At 51.1% G+C, this 15855-nt stretch overlaps 2 protein-coding genes across 15 annotated transcripts in view; one reads left to right on the top strand and one right to left on the bottom strand.

The window, feature by feature from the left end:
• LOC102577230 (alpha-2-macroglobulin-like protein 1) overlaps window positions 1-11496 on the bottom strand; it is a 32025-nt gene extending 20529 nt beyond the window's left edge. For 2 of the 11 annotated variants that reach the window (XM_019482309.2, XM_019482298.2), the window contains exons 1-5: window positions 9747-9915; window positions 8971-9154; window positions 3845-3993; window positions 2134-2254; window positions 520-653 (exon numbers count right to left, since the gene is read on the bottom strand). The gene's annotated coding sequence lies outside the window, so the exon portion shown is untranslated. Of the gene's footprint in view, window positions 1-519; window positions 654-2133; window positions 2255-3844; window positions 3994-8690; window positions 9155-9746; window positions 9917-10781; window positions 10999-11416 lie in introns of those variants that run through there. The other 9 variants (XM_019482303.2, XM_019482301.2, XM_019482307.2 and 6 more) reach the window with 9 other exon arrangements.
• A 40-nt stretch (window positions 11497-11536) lies between these two features.
• LOC102557654 (alpha-2-macroglobulin-like protein 1) overlaps window positions 11537-15855 on the top strand; it is a 60591-nt gene continuing 56272 nt past the window's right edge. For 3 of the 4 annotated variants that reach the window (XM_019482282.2, XM_014600748.3, XM_006270602.4), the window contains exons 1-5: window positions 11537-11620; window positions 12401-12587; window positions 13075-13237; window positions 14975-15027; window positions 15332-15352. In XM_019482282.2, coding sequence (XP_019337827.1) covers window positions 11547-11620; window positions 12401-12587; window positions 13075-13237; window positions 14975-15027; window positions 15332-15352 — 498 coding nt within the window. In that variant the 5' untranslated portion in view covers window positions 11537-11546. The remainder of the gene's footprint in view (window positions 11621-12400; window positions 12588-13074; window positions 13238-14974; window positions 15028-15331; window positions 15353-15855) is intronic. The other variant, XM_019482283.2, reaches the window with a different exon arrangement.

Genomic DNA, 15855 nt, shown 5'->3' on the forward strand with positions numbered 1-15855 from the left:
TTTTAAGAGGCAGCCTTGAGAGCAGTGCAAGGCCAGTGTAGATATACCTAGAGTCCAATACTGTGGACATTGCTGTAGGTATGTAATGCTGTGGACAACGCTCAGTGGCTGACTGGGGGCAGCAAGGATGGGTTGCTATATATTCCATGGCAGGCTAAGGTGCACTGAGTGACAGAGAGATGCTGTTTGTGCAGCTGACAGTAGTGGCTGGTTGGGCACTCCAGTACTAGAGAATCTTGGCGGAAAATATGAACGCTGGCAATTGGAGACAAGTGGGAGGAAGTGGTGTAGCCCAGGGGTCTGGTAGAAAGTGCGGATACCTGAAAGACACTAAAACTAAATCTCAGTGAAATTCCTTGACTTTAAAGATCTGAAGTTTAAAAAACTACCTGCACTGGTTGGGGGAATGAAGGGGGATGGGACCACCAAACAAAAAAGCGATCAGTCAGGGGTTTCCCAGGAGGAGAGCAGCAGAAGCCAGCAGTTGCGAGGAGACAGTGTTTCCCTCCCCACTGGTACCTGTTGCTTCTTCTTGCAGCTTGAATGAAATTGCCAACAATTTCTGGTAGCCAGGGTTGGCCAGTGCTAGATCCACTGTATCCACTGTAAAAGTGGAACAACCACTCTTGTCTGTCTGTAGATGTTGAGGTGGACTGAAGAAAAGAAAAAGAGCACAGATTGAGTGGGGCAGCAATCTGCAGATGTTGCCCAGTGTTCAACATCCTTCCATCCAGCTCCTGAGTCTTTAGATGCTGTACATCTTATCAAACCCATGGTGGACATCTTCCTTAGTGAAGGGAAACCTTAGAGTCATATTGACTAGACTGGCAGCATCCCCACACAGAGCAGATAAACAGTGCAGTGATTAGGTACATTGCATCCACTCATGGAGGGAGATGGGACTAAACCCAACTGCTGCAGGTGTGAGACACAGTATCCTGCCACTTGAGGTGGCAGGGCATCCTCCTTGCTGTCAGTAGTCGGCCAGATAAAGTGAAGACTTCCAATCAGTCCAATAGTGTTTCTCCATGTAATGAGATAATGTCTGAGAAGTGTAGCTGATGAGCTCCAAAGAGTCAGGTATTGTTCTAGGCCTCATTGACAGAATGCTAGTGTTCCTTCTGAGGACAGCGGAAGAACCAGGAAAGCCTAACTTCCATGGAAAACACCCTGGACATAGGAGCAAATGTTAGGAGTGAAGTTAGGATGTATGTTTTGATACCATTTCCCAACCTGATGGGTATCACCTCCAGCTCTACCCACTGCCCCCAGGCCCATCTTGGGGTCCAGAGGCTTGCCCAGAGTTGGGGTGAGGGTCAAAGCTTCAGGAGCCTGGTGAAAGTGAGGATAAGGGGCCTGACTAGGCTCATAGCTCCATCTACCTAAACAACAAAGTGTGTAACCCTCAGTCCATAGGTCCCTCGTGCCTCTCTAGGGCTATGTTGTGTCCTGCAGATGTGAAGAAGGTGGTCAAAGAGTGCTAATGTTTTGGTCCACATCCAATGCACAGAGTTTTACTCCCATGAGTCCTGCAGAGCCTGTACAGTTCTGTGAAAGGGCACAAGCCTCTAGTCTGCCTTGTGCTTTGGGGCCAAAATGATTCCTGAGTCCTGACTGGTGCCTTATTACTGCCACTTGTATTGCACAAGATGCAGAGACCCAGCTGGATTTCCAAGTCTCAGCTTTGAGTATGTAGCTGCCCTACTAAGGACAGCCCTCTTGCAGCTTGTAGAACTGGATCTGGGGTGTCTGGGAGAAGATTGGTTCACATAGATAATTTGTGTTCCTCCTTGAAGCACCCAGCAGTGGGCATCTTTACAGACTGTGCTAAAGGGCCACCTTTGTCACTGTGGGTCAGAGAGTGGGGAGGCCCTCCACTTTTCCCCAAAGCACCTGGACTTCTTATCTGGGAGTTGGGTGTCCCCAGGCCAATGTGTTACCGAGGTAATTCCAGCAGCAGGGTCATGAGCAGATTGGATGCCTGGTCTGACCCGCTGTGGCAGGAAACAGGAAGCAGGATGCCATGACAGATGAAGAAGGGCATGTTAGAAGGGGCAGAGGCAGAACACTTGGATGGATGGTTTATTTCAGCCAATGACTCATCCCCTTCCCTCCCCATCCCCATCTGCTCACCTGTCTCTTAAACTCCTTGCTGATGGGAGAGAGTGTTGTGTTTTCCGTTTCTGCAAAAGGATCTACAACACGAGTCAGATTGACCTCTAATTCCCCCTGGACAGGCTTGCCATAGGTGTACCTGGGTTAAAGTGGGAGAAGACACCCCCAGGGGGGACCAGACATCTCAGCAACAGAAGAGAGTGAAGGGAACAGGCGCCTGTGCTCAGGGAGAAGGTGAAACCAGCCTCAGCACCCTTGGTCTCAGCACACCCTTTAAACAAGGAACAGGGACAGGAATGGTTCCCTTCAGATCTCTGCTGGGTGTTTGCCCTTCAGAGTCACCGCACTGCCCATTCCACCTGCTCTGCATAGGCATAGGTTCTGTAGGAAAGGGGCAGCTGCCCATCCTGGTGGCATTGGGAGGAGTCTGCTTCCTGATGTAGTAGGGTCCCCAAGCCACAGGGAGGAGAGAAGCAATGGAAGAAAAGTGGTCATTACTCTGCTGCCAGAGGGGTGGTGGAAGGAAGCCAATGTCCAGGGTGGGACTGCGGCTTGTGAGACAAGGCAGTTTCATTCACCTGCCACAGGCTTTGACCTGGAACTCCTTAACTGCAGTGTTAATCAGGTCTGGGACCTCATATACCAGCTCAAATTTTGGCAGCTCTATAAACGGAGGTAGGAGGATGGGTTCAGGGAAGAGTCCCAAGAAGTGAACTCACCTTTTTTCCCTGACACAGCTTCTGAGACCCTAGTATGGCACTGGATGGATGGGCTGGGAGACTAATGGCATATCTAAGCCAGCTGTGGGCTGCCTTGGGGCACTTCTCTAAAGTGCCCCACACATACTCCAGATGTGGATATAATGTAGCTTCCTCAGAGCAAGGCTAGCATATATGAATAAGCTCTGGGGCTGGCTCAAATGTCCTGAGGGCTCATGTCCAGCACCATGCTCATGCCCCATACTCAGAGCAAGCATGGAGCACCATGACAAGAGTCACATCCTCACTCTGTGCCTGAGGGTCCCCAGCCCATTCTGCGTCTCCCATCTCTTTATTTTTTGACATCTACCTGTCAGCTGCTGCTTGCCTCCCCTTCCCCAGAACCATTTCAGGGGATAGCACCCATAGGGCAGAGGTGCTGTGCCTCACCATGTTGCTCCTTACCATGTCCAACGTGGACACATCCTAAACTCAATCCCATTTACTGTAGGGCAAGGGCAGCATTGAGAGAGCAGTGTGCATGGAGAGAGAGGCCAGGGAACCCAGGCCTGCATAAACCTGGGCTCATTTCTACCTCAGTACAACCAAGCAGGGTTCCTTCAGATGCAAGAAGCATTACTGATGTGAAGAGGGACCCCATGACTGAATGAATTCAAGGCTTGATTCCCCAGGAGGGCTGGGGAGAGCCTGGAGCACAGGGGCACAGGGGCAGGACCTGCGGCAGGGGTCTAGGCACAGGGACTTGCGTGTAGCTGAAGCTCAAGGATGACAGAATAATGGGGCTATGTTTTCCTTTCTTCCTCCAAAGCAAGGTGAGGGTGCCCTAGGAGAGTGTAGTATGGGCCAGTGAGAGGGGGCTTGAGATGGAGCACAGTGGGGACCAAGACCTCAGGATGGAGGTGGGGTTGGGGGGAGGCAGGGACAGTAATTCTCAAATGGCAAAATCTAATGAACAACCCTACACACCCTAATGCAGTCTCCTGTCCCCCTCCCCTCCATCTAGTACTCACCATATTCCTCCACTGTGAATAGTCCTAGTGTGTCATCTGTAATTTCCTCTTCATCCAGTCTGATGGCATATGTCCCCTGAGCTACTTCAGAGGCCAATGGGAAGGACAAATCCACAATCCTTTGCCTTGGTTTCACATCTAGCCACTGGCTGATACGATTTTTATTGGGATGTAAAGGAGAATGGGGGAAGAGAAGATGTCACATGTTTGCTGTGACTACATGTACTCCCAGCTCTGCAGGGAGGGCAGACCATGCAAAGGATCTGGTTTCTATTGTACTCCACATATCTGCTCCTACTCCTGTGTGAGGCAAGGTTTTCTTATGGTGATATCTTTCATTGGACCAACTGCATCATTGAGATAGAGTTAAACAAGCTTTTGAATACAAGGCATTCATCAAGTCACATCATGTTCTATCCTTGGATAGATTTCTGATTGATGCTTCTGTCACCTAGTAACAAAGTGCTGCAATGGCACCTACTACAGCAGTGACCCCAGAATAGCTGGCTGTCCATCTGCTCTGGGCATCAGTGTCAGTTCCATCAATGCACAAAAGCAATTAAGGTTACCCCAGTGTAAGTGTGTTCCCTGGCCATAGTCACATATAAACACTTGTGCTTACACAGTGTTGGAAAGTGTGATTGCAGCTCATGCAGACCTAATCCAGCCAGTTTTCATCTGGACAGCTCAGTAAAACACAGCAGGGAAGCTGCAGCAACACTGCCATCCCCAGGTTAAAACCAAGGGCCCTATACACATGATATACCTCTGCTCTGATATGTGTGCTAATTAGCACTCATCAGAGCAGACTTGATTAATCGAGAGCTGCTCTAATTAAAACGCTCTCCAGAGCACATGTATAGATGCCCCTATGTCCCAGGTAGCTGGGTGCAACTGAAGTCTCTGCCACTGCTATTTTGCTGTAGTCAGTACCTCATCTAGTACCTGGGCTTCTCTGTGGACTGTTCTCCTGTCTCCCTGCTGCAGTAGGGCCAGCCTTCAAGTATGGACAGACCCAATCCTTGAACCATTCCAAGAATGTCATTGATTGGGAAGTGGTTGACAATTGTCCCTGGACAGAAGCGTCCCCCCGGTATACTACTAAGGGCTCTAAGTAGACCTGGGTTTATCTACATGTGCATTTTACTGCAGAGTTGACTAATTGGCTCCTCAGTAAGAATCACCATCTACATTCTACATTAGGGCACAGTAAATTAATTAACTTCATCGTAGGATAGTACTGTTGGGGATTAATTTACACCACTACAACACACATGTAGATGGTGACTAGGGCTGGCTGATGCACAAGGCTGCTACAGTGCAAGGGCTGCCTGGCAGCTAGCCCCACACTGTAGCACCCTCGTGCCCCAGCCAAGCCCTCTACTGCCTGAAGCTTCCACCTGGAGCCCAGGACTGCCCCCCCCCCCCCTCGGTGACCCCCTGTCAGCCCAGGGCTGCTCTACCCTTACTCAACATGCTGTGGTCCTGGGCATATGTGTAAATGTTGCTCCCAGGAGTAATAGCTCCAGCCTGAACTTCACTGGAATTTATTTCTTCACCCTAATTTCATGTGTAGATGCACCTACTCTCACCTTTTAGGGATTGTACAATTGTAAGAATGCCACCAGGGGCTGGTAAAGTACCAAGACCATCATGACTTCCAGGGTAAGGTAACCACCAAAAAGCAAAGGCGGGACATATGCACTCCCCCTCCTCCCCTCCACCCCCCACATGGGTGGTACAACTGAAGCAGAGCTGAGTGGAGCCTGTGGGGGGCTTCAGGGCTGGGGCTCCTCACCCTGTTACCCTCCCCCCAGGACCTCTGTGGCCCATCAGGCAGGACATGGTGGAGAAGCTCAGTTTTACCCCATCTGCACAGACATGGCACAGAGTGATGGCTGGTGTGGGGCTCCCGACAGCAGTGGCAGCACCAAGCCTCCCCACCCCACTGTGCCTTTCCATGCCAGGTCCTGCCAGCTGGGCCATGGAGGCCCTTGCGGGAGGGCAGCAGGGCAAGGAGCTCTGAGTGTCACAGCAGGCAGCCTGTATCTGTCCCCACCACGTGCACATATATGGTGGGGGGGGCATGTGCCCCCCACGCCACCCTCTCCAGGAGTGCATGCAGCAATGTGGAGCCTACCCCCATGCTGTTCCCTGGCTGGGATGATCCTGGCTCCATCCAAAGGGCCCTGCAGCTGTGCATTCCCACCCAGGCTCTGGGCCCCATGTACTGCCCTGCCTGGGCAGGGCCCCCAGCCCCAGCCTCCAGTCCTGTCCCACTCCATCTCTTACCATGAGGAGGGACCACAATCTACCTTCCCCATGTCTCTTCTCCCCCCCTCCCCCGCCCTGCCCCTGCACACTTATCTACAGGCAGCTGGGGAGCTGCTCTCCACTGCTGCCTGGGTGTATTGCTGGCCACGTGCACGTGTGTGCATGAACACATGCATGTGATGCCCCCTGCATCTGCTCCCCCCAGCCCCAAACAACCACTTGCAGGCTGGAACTTTGCCAACCTGCAAGGGGCAACCCATGGTTTCCTGTTCTTTTCTCCTTCAAAGGAGAAAATCCATGCTGATCCACAACAAAAGGAAAATCCGGATCCCTGCACATGATACTAAGACCATAGTTGAGTGTGTCAAGGGGAATCTGGGACAAATGCTGTCCCAGAGTCATTCAGCCCAGGACCAGGACTTGATGTTTATATTTTGGGACTGCCCTACTCAATTAGGGATGGGTGGTCACCCTATTCCAGGGGTCTGTGCCCAGAGTTTCCCCAGCATTCACATGGAGAGGGAGGAACACCTGGATTGGGGCAGGGGGTTGGAGTGGATGGGTTGCCAGTGCTAGGGGGTTGTGTGGCTCTGTGCTTGCAGCTCCCAGGGGGCTGGGTACCAAGAACTCCCTGCCTTTTCCAACCTCTGCCCTGGGAAGTGGGAACCCAGACTCAGTTGGGTGGGGAGGAGTTGGAAAGGTTGCCAGGTGTTTCTTGCCTCCTGCCCCTGGGCTGCCACTGCTGCTCTCCACCCAACCCACAGCCCATGCCTGTTTTCCTGCATGCCTCACCTGCACAGCCCATGCCTGTGCTTGCTAGTATGTGACCGAACTCTGTGTGGTGGTACCCAGACAGGTGTGTACCCAGACACCAGGTGTGTGTGTGCATGTGTGTATGTGGGTGGGGGTGGGAAGTTGGAGGCCCGTTTCTTCATTCCAAGGACTGATTGCTTTGGGACTTCTCATGGTCTCTGACTCAGAAAGGCACTCAAGTACCTTGTATTGCCAGCAGCTGCATATAGAGATGTGTGCAGAGTGGAACCACCAGAGCAGGGCTGGCTGCAAGAGTGCAGCACAGAGGCAGGGAACAGTTAACAGTTAATGGACTAAAGGACTAATGGACACCTGGAGGACTGGAGGACCTGGAGGACTGAGAAGACACTAAGCAGGGACTGCACTGTGTCTACACATAACATTGAACTGGTTCATGAAGGACCAACTCAAAATAGCACTTGATTTTCCTGGTGTGATTTTGAAGTGTTCCAGGAAGTTTAAAATGGTCTAAAGGGGTGTGTACATCTAGGCTCTTGGGGTGCCTATAGACATGATGATTTTCACCATTTAAAGCATTTTAAAGCCATCACATAATACACATGGGTGACTAGAACATTTAAAAAATGGTGGAAGTCACCTTAATTAAACCTCATTGTATGTGTTTTAAATGTAAGGTGAAGTGTAGTAGCATGTCTCAGCCTACCTAGTTCACCTTTATTGCACATGTATTGAACTGGGACTTCCCAGTGGCCTCTGGCTTCATTGTGCAGCATCTGGCACCCCCTGCCTCCTACTCTACAGAACTACTATAAGGCACAAAACTATTATATTTTAAGGTGCTATACCTAAAGCACGTTAAGCAAAGCATGAATGTTACAGCACCTTTGGAAATGCCTGCCTTGCACCCTTGGAGTTTAAAGTGTGTTTAGGCTGTTATAAGCATTACTTCTGTCCATGCCCTGAGAACAGCGCATTAACACAAACTTTTACCAACAGCAGGCCACTGCTTGCCACCCAGCTACCATCATAGACAGCTGATCACCACCCCCACCTCCCAAATGGCATGCCTCCAACAGAGGCATAACACGACCATCAGCTAGGGGACTAGCACAGCAGCCACTGGGCATAAACACCCTCTAATGTCCCCTCCTAATAGGGTTGCCAAATCTGTTAATCTATTATGGAAGGTTTCATTACATGACATAATGAGATTAGTGAATCATTACATCAGGAAGGCAAATGCACATTACTATTACATTTTTAAAATCCACTGGACTACTGTATAAATCAGATTCAACATTTTAATATTTACTTTCATGAATGTCCTATCATTTATCTCCCAGGTGACTCTCAGCAGTCTCATGGAGATTTATATCTAATTCCCAGAAACTCCAGGGCAATCCTGCAGGGTTGGCAACCCTACCTCCTACTGCTGTTACTGCTCACCACCATTGCTGAGTTTTGCTAATTGCTCTAAGTTCAGCAGAAAGACAGGAGCTGTAGTAGGAGGAGCTCCTGGTCACATTGACACTTCCCCCAGAGAAGCAGCATCTCTGTACATGGAGGTGAGAGAGGGGAGCATAAAGGTGGAGGAACCTCCAATTCTGGGCACTATAGACTGGATCAGACCAGCACAGGCTGTATCCAATCTCTTCACAGGCTAGGTTGCTTACCCCTGCTCTAAAACTCACGAGGACAGATTAGCAGGATTTCATTTATATCTATCAGCCAGACACAATGCCCTGAAGTAATCTGAATTGTGTAAATGCCCAGGAAGAAAAGGGCTAGGGTCTTCTACCTGGAATTAAGAATGATTTAAAGTCCTGAAATGCAACCATGGAGTAAGTCTTGGCTCAGGCAATGGACATGTTTTCCAACCTGTTTGACTGCAGGGGGTTCTGCCGGGAGATGTTGGGTAGGGGATTGCACCTGTGTAGACAGAGCACACTGCAGGGACTGTCACATGCAGTAGCGCAGAGTACAACCAATACACCCACAGCAGGAAGGGTTGTTAGGTTCATGTTGGACTTGAAGGTGAGAGTGCTGTCAACTGCAGCAGCCACAGCTCCTGGGTTCACCTGAAAGCTGATGCACTCAAAGATGCCTGGCTTCTCCACGTCTTTCTCCACCAGGGTGTGATTCCGGATTGTCATCTCCAGGGTGATTGCCAGGTGGACAGTCTCAGGGAGAGAGCTGACGTGGATGCAGAACTTCTCTTGGCTGGGATGGTGAATGATGGCTGGAATCACTACCACATAGTGCCTAGGAGAAAAGAGAAGATGGGGATGGGGTGTTCAGGGTCTGTGGTGCAGGGGCAGGTCAGGGGGTGTCTCTCTCCACTGCTCTCTTGAATAAAGAGATCATGGGCTACCAAAAAGCTCTAGACCATGAGTGGAGGGGCCTGTGATGCAATTTGCATCTCACCGCAGGAGGAGACAACATTCCCTGTGAGGGGTCAGGGCACTGCACACCACCAAGGAGCAGACTTGTCCCATCCCTAGGAGATGGGCAGGGCCAGCCTAGGTCAGCACTGGAGTGAGAATGCTATACCTGGGGGGAAAATCTCTGAGGCTGCAGATTGAATTTCAACCCCATCCGCAGGAGATAACCCCAGCTGAAGCCTGTGTATCTCTGCTTTGTCTCCCAGCACCAGAAAATATCAAGGGGTCTTTTCTGCAAGGATACTAGACACCCACAGCCCCAGCTAGAGTCAGTGGGAACTTCAGGTGCTGAGTATCTTGGACAGTGAGGACCCCAGAGCTCAGTTGCTGTGATTCTGGGCACTACAGCCCTTTCTCCCCTCAATGACCCACCCATTCACTTAGTCCTCTCAAAAAGAAGCAAAGAGTCTTACAGGTTGAGAGTCTCTGAAGCTGCGATTGAGAGCAGAGCCAGGGCCCGGAGGAGCATCACTATCCCCATTGCTTGGACTGGAACAGATACCTAGCTAGATCCACGCCTGAATCCAGAACATCCAGCTGAGTAATAAATAGTCCTTCAGAGACTCCAGAGTCCAAAGGGTGTATTCAATACAGGACATCAGGACCTCATCTCCCCTAGGCTAATGACACAGCCAATATTTACCTGTATCACCAGTTGCTGGGTAAAGGCCACATAGTTACCCCTGCCCCACCCCTAACCCTGCCCCAGTTGCTGGGTAAAGGCAGGTCCCCTGTCCCCCATTTGGGATTGGGTCTGTGACCACTGCACCCCAGCATGTGTGAAATGGCTCTATGGCTGAGCTGTGGGGCTCAGGAGCTGTAACACAGATGAAGCAGGAACTGCAAGAGGAATCAGCTTGTAGCACCTTTGCTAGGGAGTGTGTTGGCATCTCATGCAGCCATTATCCCATTTACCTGCCTGACAACCTGCCCCTCGCACAATAGAGAAGAGCTGCCTTCAGAAACATCCACTCACGACATACTTTGCTTATCACCTGTCATCCTTCTTTGCTGCTTTCTGTGGTGCTTCATTCCATGTCCAGTGCATGTGTCCAGGACTGTCCCAGTACTGCTCTACCCTACCCTTCCCTCTCAGCTCCACAGCAGGCCTTACTCTAAGGACACAAGGGCCAAGAGGAGTGGTTCCATGCCATTTGCTTCTTCCTCATAAAATCAGTTTCCTAGATTCACTAATAGCAGACTGTGTGTGGTATGTATATGATATGGTGTACCGCAACCCCTCTCCCAACCCACAATCTCATATAATAGCTCCCCCCCACCCTCCCCACTAGCCTTTACACCAGATAAATATGCTGGGGAAATGCACCACAGGTCAGTGACTGTGCCACTAATGTTTGTCTCCTGGTATTGTTTTATACAAACTCAGGCAATACTGAAGTTCAAACTTGAACTAGTGAGAGAGGCAGCTATCAGCCCTTTGCTCCTACCGTAGAAATCTTCCCCTTGGCTTCCGGTCTGTCTGAGGCCACTCTGCTATTCACCCCTGAAACCAAGTGGAAGCAGAAAAGAAAACAGTGACGTGGTAAAATGTCCTCTTTCCTTCCAGCTGGGATGATGGAGCACTAGCAGAGCTGTGTGAGGAGTCCAGGACTGGGATAGCAGGGAGAGCTGCTGGGCAGGGCTGTCTCATTAATGCAAGAAGCCTCCCCTTTCATATTTTCCGTTTTCATTTCCTCTCATCTGGCCCTTAGCTTTTTTTCACTGAGAATGAAAAACAGCAGGGAACAAACTGAACCCTGGACTAAAACCACAGAAGGCAGCAAAGTCCCCAGGGATAAATTTTCCTTGCTGCATTTCTAACAAAGTCATGATAAAAGTCCTCTCAGTATGAAGTCCTTTTCCAAATATGAAGCTCTCTCAATAACAACACACGGGTGCTGTTGGTGTTGGCTGCTGCCTTGGAGGGGGATCCAAGGAGGCAATGAGAGAGCAGATATCTTCGCACAGAAGCACTCACAAGCCCTTTGAAACAAGTGACTCTGACATTGGGGAGGGGAAATACTGTCCAGCTTCATCCACCCGCCCATATCCCTGTGGCAGCCATACACAGCCAGATTGTTACCTTTTGGCTTAAAGTCAAAGATCCAGACGCAGGCGCCTGACAGACGGAAGAAGAGGAGCAGGGGCAGGAGAGAAGGAGGGGTAACCAGCAGGAACTCCTCCCTGGGGACCAGGTCGGCCTGCACGTAGATATGCTGAGTGTGGCTATCCAGTGGAGCTGTGTCCTCCTCCTCCTGCCTTGCACAGCTGGAGCATCCACGACACTGTAAGAACCCAGGTTGCTCCCTGTCTGCAGGTTGGTGGGTGGGCAGTGTTTCAGGGCTGGAGCAAGGGATACTCTACAGTGGTGACTGCCTGCTATGAAGCTCCTGGGACTATGGGGGAGGAGGGGGAGAAGACAGGGGAGGTGGGAAAGGGGGCTCCATGGGGAGAGCAACCTCCCCTGATGCTTTTCAGTCCCCATTGCCCTTGCAGCTCTGTCTGCTGCCCCAGTGCTGGGAAGCCTTTGGCCGCCAGCATGGGATCTGAGTCAGAGCTCATCCTGCCAAGAATCTGTGTGCATGTATTTGAGCTGCCAACAACTCACAAGGTCTGGTACATTCCAGGGCACAATTATTTCTGAGCAGTTCACCCCCTCCACCAGAGGCACAGACTGAAAACTATAAATCCTGAGCTTCTGAAACCCAAGGATCCCCTGACAGAGCATGGGGGACAGACACAGACTGTGCTACTCAGCAAGTTACCTGTGGTGTTTGCTGGTCACTCAGAGGCCAAGGAGTTTATAAGAGGGACTTTTTATGTGAGGAGGCAGGTCACAGGGATGCTGTGGGGTTTGGAAGGGGAGATGACTGATACAACAGTGATGGAGAGGGGAGGCCCGACTCTGATCCAGGTGTGAGGTTTCCGAGATAATCTTGTTTCCAGTAGATCCAGACTTTCCCACAGTCCAGCTGCTGGGTCCCATGTGGCAGGATGCTGGGCTACCCAGGAATTTAGCCCTGCAGGAAACACATCTCGTCACAGCTGGGGCTTGCCTGTCTTGCAGGAACTATGCAGTGGCCATCCCAGCTCAACTCTTCTACCCCTCCTCAGAGACCGTCTGCCTCCAGGTCAACAGAGCCTCAGGGGTCCCTTTCCAGGTGGTGGTCACCCTGCAAACCAAAGCCAGGAATCAGACGCTCATCGTACGGTCTATTTCCCAGCCCAGCTTCTTTGACTGTGCAAGCTTCCAGGTGAGGAGCAGAGACCACATGCTGCTGCTTCGGCGACAGGCTTCCGAGTGGGGCAGACCCCAGCTAGGGCATCCTCCAGAATGAGAGGCCTCAGAGGGTGCATTCTCATGAACAGGAACATGTGTTCCCCAGGAACAAATAGCAGCAGCACATACCTGTGTCACTGCTAGTTGTCCCCTGCATGTGCACTCTGGTGCATGGCAAGTTGCCCCAGGTGGGGTAGGGGAGGCTAGGGTCAGCACCTGGGCTGGCCGCAGCAGCCTTACCTGGGGGCCTGCCAGGGTTCCAGCAGTGGCAATCTGGCAAATGCCTGTATGGGTGGCACATGCAGTTTGTGGTGCCACAGATGGGTCTGCAGCACTGCAAACTACATGTGCATGCTCATCTGGATGTGCCCAGAGGGAGCAATGTAAAGCAGTCATCCACCACCACTGAAGCTTCCAGGGCTGTGCCCATCATGATGGTTGGTTTGTGACTCTGTCTACAGGTCCCTGCCCCTGCCAAGGGCTCAGATGAAGTGGCCACTGTGGAAGTCACAGGTTTGGGGGCTGGCTCAGTATTTCAGGAAAGACAGAAAGTCCTGGTGAAGCTTGTGGCAAAGAGGACCTTCATCCAGACAGACAAACCTATGTACAAACCTGGACAGACAGGTGAGCATGAGGCAGCAGGGAAAAATGTGCTGTGTTCATGCATATGTGTCACTTGTGCTAGCATTCTCCACCTGTATTGTGGTTAAATCCAGGGTCTGGCTCACCCATGAATGCCAGTGTATGGTACAGCCTGCCCTTCGCAAAACATGCAACTAAGGTCTGGTTTGCAGGCCAGGAGCATGTTTTGAAAACACACACTCCTCACAAAGATGTCTCCCTTTGTTGCTCCAAGGCTGTGCCTGCTCTAAGGATATCCCAGACAGCTCCCTCCATGGCTCTGACCCTTGTGCAGCTCCACCAGGGCTAGCAATGATACGAGTGCTAGCACAGATGGGGCTGGAGGGTCTTTACTGATGTGTCAGGGCTGGTCTGGGTGCCCCATAATGATAACATGATGAATGGGCTATCTATGTCAAGCTCCCCCTCTTGCAGGGGTGCTTCAGGGATAGGGCTATACTGTGGAATTTCCCCTCAGCCCTAAAAGGTTCTTGCTCAAAAAAGCATGGCTGGTCATTCCCCAGCGCAGCCATAGCACATCCCGAATTTCCATGTGCATTTGCTGCTAGGAGATCACAGGCATTCACTCTGCATGAGTACTGCACTAGCCTTGAGCAGGACCATCAGTGGCCATGTGTACATGAGATGTTGACTAAGCAACAGCTTGTTACTACTGCACAGTAGCATCACATAGCATGAAGAGTGACATAAGCTGCTGTGCAGTGTCAGTAAGAAGCCATTTGGGGATACTACTGCACAGTAACTGGAGTTACAATTTAGTAATTGTATATGCAAGTATTAAATGACTGCACAGTAACAACTGTGCAGGCAGCATCTCATAAAGACAAAGTCAGTGAGAACTGGCCATTTGAGTGCAGTTAGTCCTCCCACTGCAAACCCTTAATGCTCCTATCATCCTTTCAGTAAAACTGGCTCTGACACCTCTTAAGCAAGTTGGAGGCAAATAGCTTCCACCCAGCGCAGCCCCGGCTTTTCCCAGTGTGTGGGTGGAGGTGGGAGGTTGAACAGGGGCTGCACTGGGCAGGCAGCGGCAGTGCTCGGAGTGGCACTACGGGAGGCCTACAGTGAAATTTGGGGTGGCTGCAGCCCCCTTGGTAGCCCCGCTCCCAGAGCCACCTCTGCCCACCCTGAGTGCAGCCCCCACCAAAAAGAGCCTGGCACAGCCCTGACTCCATACCGCATCTGCAGCTTGCCCTCCCTACAGCACACAGATCTGGGGACACCACCCCCTTCCCTACCCTCCTGGGGTGTGCACAGCGGCGGGAACTGTTCCCTTCCTCCCCTCACAAGCCACAGCTCTGTCCTGTGCCCCATCCTACCCTAACTGGGCAGTGCCTGCCCCTGCCCCTGCTCCCTAACTGTGGGGTGCGTTGATCTGCTCCCCCCATGCCTCTTCCCTGCCCCTTCCCCTTCCACCACAGCAAACTTATCAGCTTCATACTACTCTCCATGCTGGCAGGTTCTGCTCCTTGCTGCCTGCGTGCTGCACTGCGGCTGCATGCACGCACAGACATTTATGGGCCAAATTATCAGCCACTTCAGGCCAATTTCTGATACAGCCAATTTTCTTTATATCGGTACCGATCCGATATCAGACCGATGTGTCAGTGCACCTCTATCTCGATGTGGAGAATTTTTCTTTTTTAGACATTAATAACTTGCTATTTGTTTCTTTGATTACATTTAACTGAATGCGTCCTCTTTCCTTTTGATCTGCAGTCAAGTCACGTATTGTAACCTTGGACCAGAACTTTATTGCCAGCAATGAACCGGTAAGACCAGAAAGGAAGGGGGGCGAACCTCTAGGGGGAGACAGGTACAGGACCCCAAGTGTTAGCGCACTGTGCCACTGAGAGACAAGACTGTGAGCCATAGCTCCAGGGCCTTGTTCAGGTCCAGACTCTGTAACTCATCAGACAATGGCTGTGGGTCAGAACTCAACACTGAAGCTGAACCACTGGGTACCAGGGAGATTTCAAGGAGAGTTCACAGACTGTTCAAGTGATCTGGGAATTTGGGGGTGGGAACTTATTCCAGAAGCATTTGACCAAGGGCTCTACTATTTCCTTTTTGCAGCATGGCCTGGTGGAGCTGAAGGTAAGATGGCTGACTGTAAAAGGATCTGATGCTCCCCTTTCCTTTAGGGTTTCAGTGGGGAGGGAAGGAAGGAAATAGGGAGTGGGGGAACCCATAATCCTAATATGCATCAAGAAAGCCGCTGCTTTCCTGCTGTCCCTCCTCTTGTTACTCACAGCCTACTTGCATGAGTCTGAATCCAGGCATCCATACTTGAACTGTGTTGCTGCCTGGTGTGGACCACTGAATGACAGCTCCTGGGTGGTCAACCATTCCCCAAGTATCATGTGACCTCTTGTCCTTGAACAAGTTGTATGATTTGGAGAGTCACAATCCCCCACACTGGTTAGCAGCTTCCAGCAATTTTCCTTAAAGTCTTGGAAATTTGTTTGTTTGCTTTTCATATTATAGATAAAATATGGGCCCTGAGAACTTGAGCTAGAGGGGAACCACAGTTAACTGTTAGCAGTACAAAACTTAGGACACACCATCAAGAGCAATTCTAATTCCATCTAACAGGTCCC

Source organism: Alligator mississippiensis, chromosome 4, assembly GCF_030867095.1.
Source record: "Alligator mississippiensis isolate rAllMis1 chromosome 4, rAllMis1, whole genome shotgun sequence".
Taxonomy (NCBI): Eukaryota; Metazoa; Chordata; order Crocodylia; family Alligatoridae; genus Alligator; species Alligator mississippiensis.